We start from the raw sequence: 10,725 nt of genomic DNA, 5'->3' as shown, positions 1-10,725 counted from the left end.
GTACTGTAAGTTTGAAAGGTTTCCATTAAGGACTTTCTGATGAAGTCAGTGGTAGTATCAATGAATTATTTTATATATATGTTTTATATATATATAAACATAATACATATATATGTATTTTATATATATAAACAATAATATATATGTTTATATATAAACAATAATATATATATATGTGTGTGTGTGTGTGTGTATACACACACACACACACGTTTTTTCTTTTTCTTTTTATTTATTTATTTATTTTTTATTTATTTATTTATTTATTTATGTTGAATTTTGAGATTTTTCATTTGAAGGTAAATCTTAATGCTATTAAATTCACAAATATGCTAATTTAAATACCCAATTCTATTTATCTAAAACACACATTGCAAACATACAAATATCTATTCTCTCCACATGTCAGAGCCCATTCATTTCATGGTTTGGAAATGCAGAGAATAGATTCCCCTTAAACTGCAAGTCAGCAGGTGTTTCTTTACAGTTAACTTTAGCAAAATTCATACAAAATAGTAACTAACAATGATCTTCTTTACTTGTTAACTCACAAGGAAACACCTTCAAAACTGCATTTTGTTAAAGTTTCTGTACTAAAATGTAGAAAAACTGAACTACACAAATATTGAAAAGTTAAAAATTCCTTAATTTTTTATTCCTGGTACCACTACCACAATTTACAGGGCAATATACCTGATGTAATGAAAAGAAAAAGAAAAAGACAAAGCTACAACAGATAAAAGACCTCAGGAATGTACATCTAATTGACACTACATTGCATTAATCAATAGCTGCACTTTTTGCAAACTGTGGCTATGACAGTCCTGAACACGAAGGGTTTCCTGTTTAAGCTGCAGTAACTTTTCTGACTATGGATCATCGTTCCTTCTGTGGCAGATTTTTACAGTTCCTCTAATGCATTTGGGACGACTGTCTCAAAGTAACCTGCAGCTTTCCTGACAACTCCTCGCTCTCTCTCCTGCTAAGAACTGTAGCCCTTTTCTTCTGAAAATTTTTAGAACCTTCTGCTACCATATCCACCACTTCCACCACCAGATCCATAACCACCACCATAGGGACTGCCCGAGCTTCTTCCACCAAAACTGCCCCCCTTCATGGGTCCATAATTTGATTGCTGTTGTCCACTATAATTTCCAAAATCATTATAGTTCCCACCACCACCATAGTTACCTCCAAAATTTCCTCCTTCATTGTAACCATCATATCCTCCACCACCGCCACCATATCCACCTCCTTGGTTTCCATATCCTGGTCCACTGCCACCATAGCCTCCTCTACTACTATAACCAGGACCACCACCATAGTTGCCACCATCACCTCCAAATCCATTATATCCACCATCACCTCCTCCATAACTACCTCTGCTGCCACCACCTCCACCACCATAGCCTCCTCTTCCACCAAAGTTTCCACTGCGGCCAAAGTTACCACCACCTCCAAAGTTTCCTCCACGACCCATAAAGTTGCCAGATCCACCTCCACGACCTCTTTGCGATCCAGCAGACTGCATTTCTTGTTTAGAAAGGGCCTTTTTCACTTCACAATTATGCCCATTAATAGTGTGGTATTTCTGAACAACAATTTTATCAACTGTATCATGATCATCAAAAGTTACAAAAGCAAATCCTCTCTTTTTTCCACTCTGCCTGTCCTCCATAACTTCTATGGTTTCAATCTTGCCATACTTTTCAAAGTAGTCTCTCAAATTATATTCTTCTGTATCTTCTTTAATACCACCGACAAAAATTTTCTTCACAGTTAGATGGGCACCAGGCTTTACAGAATCCTCTCTAGAAACAGCTCTCTTTGGTTCCACTACACGCCCATCAACCTTGTGTGGTCGAGCACACATTGCTGCATCCACCTCCTCCACACAAGAGTAAGTCACAAAACCAAAACCCCTGGAACGTTTTGTTTGGGGGTCTCTCATCACCACACAATCTGTAAGTGTGCCCCATTTTTCAAAATGTTCTCTTAAACTATCATCTGTAGTTTCAAAGCTCAAACCACCAATAAACAGTTTTCTTAACTGCTCTGGTTCCTTTGGATCATGGCCCTCCTCCCCCCGGCGGCGGCGGCGACGGCCGGAGTCGGGCTGGGGGCGACCGGGCGGCGGTTTTACCTCCATTTTGAGACCGGACTCGCCTCTTCCAACTCGAGTTCAATATGGGACCGAGAGCACGTTTTTTCTTTTTAAATCTGAGCTGAAATCAGGAGCCATATGCTTAACAAACTGAGCCACCCAGGTGCCCCAGTATATATATTTTACATATGTATACATAATTAAATGTGCAAATGTTTGGAAGATTTCCACAATTCAGTGAGCCAAGATTTTCCAAACGACCAAAGGATGCTGTTACAAAACCGTGCATGGATAAAATGATCCATTCAAATTGCAGGCTAGACTGGGGCGCCTGGGTGGCTCAGTTGGTCAAGTGACCGACTTCGGCTCAGGTTATGACCTTGCGGTTTATGAGTTTGAGCCCCACGTCAGGCTTTGTGTTGGCAGCTCAGAACCTGGAGACTGCTTTGGATTCTGTGCCTTCCTCTCTCTCTCTGCCCCTCCCCCGCTTGTGCTCGGTTTCTCCATCTCAAAAATAGATGAACATTTAAAAAAATTGCAAGCTAGAACAATAGATTTTAATGCTGCAATACATGAAATGTTCACTGATGATAACTTCAAATTCCACATTGCAACTAATCTTTGGGAAACTACCATTTGTTGAGTTTTGGTGGAGTATAAAAGAAGAATATCTACAGTTGTCTGGAAAGACTACTCCCCTTTCCAACTATGTATTTCTGTAAGGCTAGATTTCCTTCACATACATACTTCAAGCAAAACACATACTTCAGCAGAGTGAAGGAAGAAATTATTAGGAGAATCCAGCAATCTTCTAGGAAGCCAGACATTAAATAGATTTACAAAGATGTGGAACACTGCTACTATTCTCACAAGTATTTTTTGTTGTTGTTTTGGAAGATATAGTTATTTTTCATGAAATATGTTCTTTGTGTCATGTAATGAGCTTATTGTTACCTATTTGTAAATTTTCAATTTTTATTTCTGTAACGGCAAATATTGATAGGTGTAACTCAGAAATAAAACCTCTTTGGGGTCCTCAATAATCGGTAGGAGTGTACATAAGTCCTGAGACCACAAAATCTGAGAGCTAATGTTCTAGAAGAAACCATAGGAAATATTGTCTGGCCATATCTATAAAAAATTGTTACTTGAGACTTCATTAAAATTGAGAGTTTTTCATCAGCAACTCACACACTGGCAAAGATTATATATCAAAAAGAAAAAGACTCATAAGCTGATTTGAAACATTGGCAAAGAATTTGAAAAAAGTCTTCACATAAATGACCAAGAAGTTTATGAAAAGGTGCTCAACTTCAGTCACCTTGAGAGAAATGAGAAATAAAATACAATGAGATACTGTTACTCCTCACACAGAAGGAAGATAATGGAAAGAACTGACAAATGTCAAGTGTTGGCAAAGATACAGAATAATTGGAACTCTCCTATGGTGCTGATGAAGGCATAAATTGGTATAACCACCTTGGAAAACTGTTGGCACTATCCTCTAAAATTAAAAGATTTACCAGGGGCACCTGGCTGACTCCGCTGATGGGATGCAAGTCTTCATCTCAGGGTAGGGAATTTGGGCCCCATGTTGGGTGTAGAGATTACCAAGAAAATAAACAAACTTAAGAAAAGAAAAAAAAAATCAACAACTGAAGACTTACCAACCCCAGGGCACTTAGGTGGTTCAGTGGGTTAAGCCTCTGACTTCGGCTCGGGTCATGATCTCATGGTTCATGAGTTTGAGCCTCACGTGGGCTCACTGCTGTCAGCGTGGAGTCTGCTTGGGATCCTCTGTCCCCCTTTCTCTCTGCCCCTCCAATGCTTGCGCGCTCGCTCTCTTTCAAAAAAATAAATAAAACATTAAAAAAAAAAAAGACTTACCCCATGACTCAGCAATTCCATAGTGCACTCTGTATATAGCCTGGAAGTAATGTTTGTGTAAGTTCACAATGGACATGTATAAGAATGTTCACAGAAGCTTTTTTTTTTTTTTTTTTTTTTTTTTTTACAGCAGCCAAAAACTGGAAATGACCCAAACATCCATCAGTAGGGGAATGGGTAAAGAAATGCTATATACTCACAAAAAGAAGGTACTAATACACATGGATGAATCTCACAGACATTATATTGAATGAAAGAAGCCAGACAAAAAGGAGTATCTACTGCATAATTCCATGTATGTGTTGTTCAAGAACAGGCAAAATTAACCTATAAGGAGCAAAGCCAGAAGAGTGGTTACCTCTGGGGTGGGGATTTAACTCGGGACAGGCACAAGGATATGGGAAATGTTTTCTATCTCAGTGTGGGTGGTGTTTACATTGGTGTGTATGTGTGCACATACATGCCTTACTGAACATAGTTTATACGTCCCTAAATAAAAAGGTTAAGAAAAAATTATCTATGGAAGTCTGAACCGATGTTAGTTTTCTCTTGATGAATTTCTAGAATTGGTAAAATCTAAAAGCTATTTTACTGTCACTCTTTAGAAAAAGAAAAAACGATGCCACTGTTTTGTATCTGGCTCCTGTTGCCCGGCTATGTGACTTTGGGCAAGTCGTATAATTTCTTTGCATCTTCGTTTATTTGTTGGAACATTATCTATCCTGCCTCACAGGGCCGACATGAGGGACAAATGAGGTTTGATATTTGAAAGTGTTTTCACACAGTTGCAAAGGAACATTTGAATGTAAAGAGGCAATTATTTTTTATGAAAATCCTCATTTCCATCTCCCCTATCCAGGAGACTGAAATGCAGGGAACACTAGAATTCAGTTTCTTGGTCAATGTCAACAGCCCCTTTGACCTCTCCTTCTTTCTGTTGGAAATTAAGGAGATAATGTTAATTTGCTACCTACATAAGTTCAGAAGTCTGGTAGGTTGGTTAAACTGGTATCGATGTGCCACTTAATTTTTCACATTATCAGGTAAGCTGCAGATTTGGGGGGAGATACGAAAATCCAGCTTTTAACTAAGTTTGTGCTGGGCAGGTCTGGTTTTGTTTTTGTACATTGTTTAATCATATTCAGATCTGTGGTTTGGAAAGAGGCTGAAGCCAAATTGTGGTAGTGGAGAACTTACTGCTTCAGGGAAGTTTTCTGGGAACTCATGATTCGATTAAACTAAATCCTATTTTTTTTAAATGCTGCTGAGTGACGGATGTGCAAATTCACATTAAATATAAATATATATATATAAAATATATATTATAACACACTATATATATATATATGTGTGTGTATATATATATATATATATATATATATATATAAGCCCAACAGATAGCTTAGTATAGGAGAAGAAAATTGGTTAGTATATCAGTGTTTCAAACCAAGTCATGTTCTTTTTTGTCTTATTTCTGGACACATTTAAAAACATTTACCACTATTATCATTATACTTCAAATGGAGAATTGTAATTCCTCAGTTCAATGGAGGCTGGTTCCTCTGCCTCAATTCATCAGGATGAAATCACTCCCTTATATGAGGGGACAGCTGGGCACAGTCACCAAGTATGAGGATGGGCCAGCCATTGACGCTAGTGGTAGATTCTACTTGATCTATTGGACCAGCAGAGATCAGTCTTAGAGGTAGCTTTGGAAGACTTTTTGCCTTGACGATTTTTTTAATCTGCGAATTTTTTTTTAATGTTTATTTATTTTGGGGAGAAAGACAGAGTGTAAGTGGGGGAGGGGCAGAGAGAGAGGGAGACAACAGAATCCGAAGCAGGCTCCAGTCTCTGAGCTGTCAGCATAGAGCCCAACATGGGGCTCAAACCCACGAACCGGGAGATCACGACCTGAGCCAAAGTCAGACGCTTAATCAACTGAGCCACCCAGGCACCCCGAATCTGTGAATGTTTTTTAGGAAATAAAAACCTAGGACTATATCCCTGTACTTTCTCTCCATTGTTAATTTTGTTTCTGGAGCAGCAGGCTCCCAGTGGAAACCTGACACCTCATGCTACATATATTTTAATTTAAAATGAATCTTTGGACGTGTAGCCCTTTGCCAAGGACAATCATTGAATTTAGAAAAAGGACTTTGGTTCTTAACTTTTACAAGCTTAGAGACTGAAGCAACAGTCTCCACATGGATCCAGCTGTTCCAGCTTTATAGAGTCAAAGTGATCCAAAGCCATGATTTTATCAGTTTCATTTTTATTCATGTTTATATAACAGAAACATATCTTCTGAATTTTGCTGAAACTTTCAATTTTTGTTAATCTGTTCAATAGTGATATAATTTTAGGCTCTGTTTTGCATGTATAGATACATGAGTAAGTAAGAGTTGACCTTTCCTTACAACATAATCCGTCTTCTCTTTTCTCCGGTCTCGTTACCTAGGCTACTCCTTCTGACTGTCAATCCAGCTTTCTGCAGCAGCCACTTCATCTAGTGAACAGTGACTTCTTTAAGTGTCAGTTTCTCCATGCGGCAAATGTCCTAACAGTGCCTACTTCGTGGGGTTGGGTGGTTCAAGATTAAATATGGTAATGCATACAAAACCCTTGACAGAATGCCTGATGACAAATGTTTGCTGTTTTAATGATCAATTCTGCTGACTTTAATGTTCTACGGGTCAGAGACGGGAACTGAGGACAACAGTTTCCAACAGGAAGACCCTACTAAAAGGGCAGATCGAAAAGCTCAGTGCCCTGTTTGTCCTCCAGCAGGGACGGGTTGTTGCAATTCCTCAGAATTAGGGAGTTGGAGCAGTTTTTGTTTGTTCAAGGATGGATTGAGATGATCCCCACCCCAACTCTCTCTCTCTTTCTGGATCTCTGTTCTCTGCTAAGATCAAAATTGGGACTTTAATTTTTCTTATGAAAAATTGGAGGTGGTCATCAAGGTACCTCTCAATTTTTCTGACTTCTCTCCTTTTATCTGGGAAAGACACAATTATTCTCCTCTTCTGGGCATGACAGGGCAGGCTGTGAGAGTCCTGTAGGCTGTGGGCTTCCCTCTTAGTCCAAGTGTGGTATTTTAAAATATTGTCCAGTCCTGTAGTCTCAACCCGGTGGAGCCCGGGGGTCTCTTTCATTTTGCTTTCACTCGGCCTGAAAACAAGTAAATAACATCAAACCCACAAATGTACCACATCAAAACGTGAACCTCCTACTTGGGCCCAGTCCTTCTCCATCCCTTCTTACAAGGTGTTCCCTAAAATGATGGTCCAGTAAGCTCTATCCATCATGTGAGCCACCAACACCATTACCAGGTAAACAACTTTCTCTTTCTTCATGACACAAAGCAGCAGCTATCTTCCCCTCCACATCCCAACCAAGCCTCAATTTACCCTTTTGTGTAAAGCCTCTTGTATCTCCCCATATATAGTTTTTAGGGATGGTTCAGGCTGTCATCTGTTGCCTTCCGCTTCTGCTTTCAGAGGATACTACTGCTTGAACCTGACCTTTGACTGAATCTCAGCTGGGTCTTCCAGGTTTACATACCTTATTCCTGCCTCATTCTCAGTTTCCCTTCTCTTTCATGCTTCATCTACCTATGCATTACATTGTTCTAGCACCCACAAGCCAACTTGGAATTCTCAGACATCTTTGGTGTAGTTTTAGCAATAAGCCTCTTCCTTCCAGGTTACCCGTCGCTGAGAATAGCACCCACCTCTCTGATCCTGAGAAAGTCCCCTCTAATTATTTTATTTGTTTGTGTGGTAAGACTGGGAACCATAGAGGGAGAAAGCCTACACCTCTGAAAACATCTCTTCTGGAGACCCAGCAAGTATCCTTTCCAAGAATTTGAGATGCTATGTTGTATCAGCAGCAAGTTTAGGGCTTCACACATGGGGATAAAAATTGCTGGTACCTATTTGGACTTTTTTCTGCTCTGCGCCTAATGATAAGATTCTCGGAACGCCACTCTCTTCTTGGAGCTCTTTGCCCACTTAAAATGAACAAATTATGATGATGTGCTTCATGTCCATCTTCCTTTTTGGACCACAGATCCTGTGACGGAAGAAATTGTGTGCCTTTTGCACATTGCTGGGTCCTGCTCCTTGTGGAGGCTGGCCCAAATATTTCTTGATTAACCATTAGCAGAAGCCGTATTTCCGATTCTGTGTAAACGGACAGAGAAGTGGACAGAGAAGTGGTAAGGAAGAAGAGGTTAAAAGAGAAATGGATCCCCTAAAAAAGTAGGTTACTTTATCAAGTATCCTAGGTTGAGAGAGAAGCAGAGTCAACCTCAGGTCTGAATTTGTGCTCTTCCTCGAAGGGACCTGCCTAGTACCGGGTACTGAACCTTACTTATGAAAGGCTCGGATAGGTGACATAATAAAAATCATAAAGTGCAAATCAGCTCTTTTCTGTGATGGCAATGTTATAGCCCCGTAAAATAGACATCCTCTGAATTATTTTGGATTATCTTCTGTTTAAATGACTTAGAGTCCTAATTCAAGAAGAATGTTAGAACATAGGGTAGATGAGAGTCCAGAAGAAAGCCATACTACGATTGGGTGTCAGTCTTCTCTTGTCCTGACTTGAACATCTTTCACTGTTTCAATCTCTTATTTGCTAAATCAAAACTATACTGCTGAACAAGAGATAAAACACCTAGACTTTATTTAGCCCTTGACTGAGATGTGATATGACTTCAAGGCCATTCTATGTTAAAATATGGTGGTTAATTATTGTTCATCTCCAGAGAAACGGGTAAATCCTGAGATGACAGAAACTCTAAGGCAATGAAAAGGATGTAGGATAGAGCCAAGGAATTTTTTTTAAAATTTGAAGTTCAGGAAAAGTTATGAAATCTCTTAATCCAGGGATATTTAGGAAGAGGGCAGAGTCCATTTCCCTAATATTGGGGAGTAAAGGGGACTTCTGTGTGAACAATGGTAACCACTTAGCCTTCTTTGTGTTTCAATGAGAATAGCCAGACCACACGTCAAGGAAAAGTGTAATAAGTCCTGCCTTGGAGTTCATAGAGCAGGGGTCTCTTCTTACAGAAGAGTCCCATCCAAGCAAAACTATTACTATGGCCTTTTAGAAACTCATGGTGAAGGCTGATCTTTGACTCCTGTGAAACTTTTTTTGAATTCATGTGTGTTAAGGCCGAAGATTTGACAGGCACTTTACCTCCTTGACAATGGTGCTTTAATATTGAGGAGACGTTAAAACCTAGTTACGCAATACGTGTTGCTTCCACCAAACAGCGTTAAAAACAACAACAAAAACACCTACCATAAACTGGACAGAATCAAGCGTTTTCCATTGCTTCAGGCAGAGGCAGATTGTATCTTTACTCACAATGCCTTTCCTTAGTTTCACCAGGGATATTAGTCATTTCAAAACCTGAGGGACATTCCCCTGCTTCTTTCTGGAGCCAGATTTGTTTCCCATCTTCATGCAGGCTGAACATCCAGGCTTTCTCTACAGAACATTTGGGAGGGGGTAGGGAGGGGCGGGGAAACATTTGCTGTGGCTTTTGCTGAACCACAGTAGTAACAGCTACTGAGAAAGGGAGAAAATTCAGGTTTTCTTTGAGATTCCCAGGGCAGAGATGGCGGTAATGAGGTGTGACCTACACAGCCAGATTTTCCACTTGGCCCTAGATTTGGTAGTGATTTTTCATCTGGGTTGGGGTAAGAGTATTAAGGGCCAGAGGCAGTGACATGCAGCCATAAAGGGTGGGGTGGGTGGGGGGACACGGGGACTAGGAGGTTTGAGAACTCTGGGCAGTATCTTTGAAGGTGAAGAGGCCTCCCAAACCCTTCAGGGCCTCCTGGAACTGAGGACAGGAAACAGGACAGCAGATTTCAATGGAGAGCCTCTAGAGGAGAGAGATGCCAGCCCAGTGGAGAGACCCGCTCTTGCCCTGCCCACCCCGTGGGATTCAAGAGGGACGGGGTGACAATCTTCTCTGTCCTGGCACTACTTCTGGTGCTCTGCACGTCTCTACTTTTGTCCTCTAATGTACTGTCAAGTGGATGTGTTAGGCAAGGATCAGAGTGTTCCAGCAACTTGCCTGAGGTCACACAGTGAGCACGTGAACATACTTGGATGAAAATCTGACCCAAGAATCTTTCCAGGCTCCCCTGTTCCTTCTGTGAATAACGTTTATCTGTTTCTCCCTTTCCCCTAAGTTTTACACAGAGAGACTATCTCCCAGAATGAGAAACATTTTGGATGTTATTTGATTTACCGACACAGGCATTTTGTGATCTCACAGAACATTCTGGTGGCTGCTCAGAGCTACAAAGGAAGCAGCTGCCACTTTCTTTGCACCAGGAGCTGGCTTGGTGATCTCCTTCAGTCATGGAAAGTCCCTTCCCCAGATAGACTCTGGTTTTCCACTGGCTTCTCCTGCTGCTAAAATAAAATCAGGCTAATCCCTCAACCATCCAACGTCAACAGGTGGACTTGCCTCTCCAGCATTCGTCAGAGGTGTGAAGAGGTCATTTTTTTATGCACACAGCTTTGCTGCCCTGGCTGCCACATCTCAGTCCTGCTCCAGCTGACCTACTCCTATTACTTCTGTGCCTTGTCTGCCAAAAACCTCTTCACAGTGGCTGTTTTCTCCGGTTACCCTCTGGCTGAACTTGGCTTTCAGATTAATCTTCCCTTCTCTTTAAAGAGCGAAGTCCACGAGCACAGACAAAAGT

At 40.7% G+C, this 10,725-nt stretch overlaps 1 protein-coding gene across 2 annotated transcripts; it reads right to left on the bottom strand.

Moving 5' to 3' along the window:
• Positions 1-625: 625 nt before the first annotated feature.
• LOC122491451 (heterogeneous nuclear ribonucleoprotein A3-like) lies at positions 626-2,200 on the bottom strand. 2 transcript variants are annotated; one of them, XM_043594203.1, is made up of 2 exons: positions 2,144-2,200; positions 626-2,077 (listed from the first exon to the last, which is right to left on the bottom strand). In XM_043594203.1, the coding sequence occupies exons 1-2, from the start codon at positions 2,147-2,149 to the stop codon at positions 1,016-1,018; spliced, it is 1,068 nt and encodes a 355-aa protein (XP_043450138.1). In that variant the 5' UTR covers positions 2,150-2,200; the 3' UTR covers positions 626-1,015. The 2 variants fall into 2 exon arrangements, with proteins under 2 accessions (XP_043450138.1, XP_043450136.1); XM_043594201.1 differs by having other exon boundaries at positions 626-2,197.
• Between the last annotated feature and the right edge of the window lie 8,525 nt (positions 2,201-10,725).

Source organism: Prionailurus bengalensis, chromosome C2, assembly GCF_016509475.1.
Source record: "Prionailurus bengalensis isolate Pbe53 chromosome C2, Fcat_Pben_1.1_paternal_pri, whole genome shotgun sequence".
In the NCBI taxonomy this organism is placed as follows: domain Eukaryota; kingdom Metazoa; phylum Chordata; class Mammalia; order Carnivora; family Felidae; genus Prionailurus; species Prionailurus bengalensis.
Note: the sequence above shows the minus strand (reverse complement) of the source record. Positions and strands in the feature narration are given on the sequence as shown.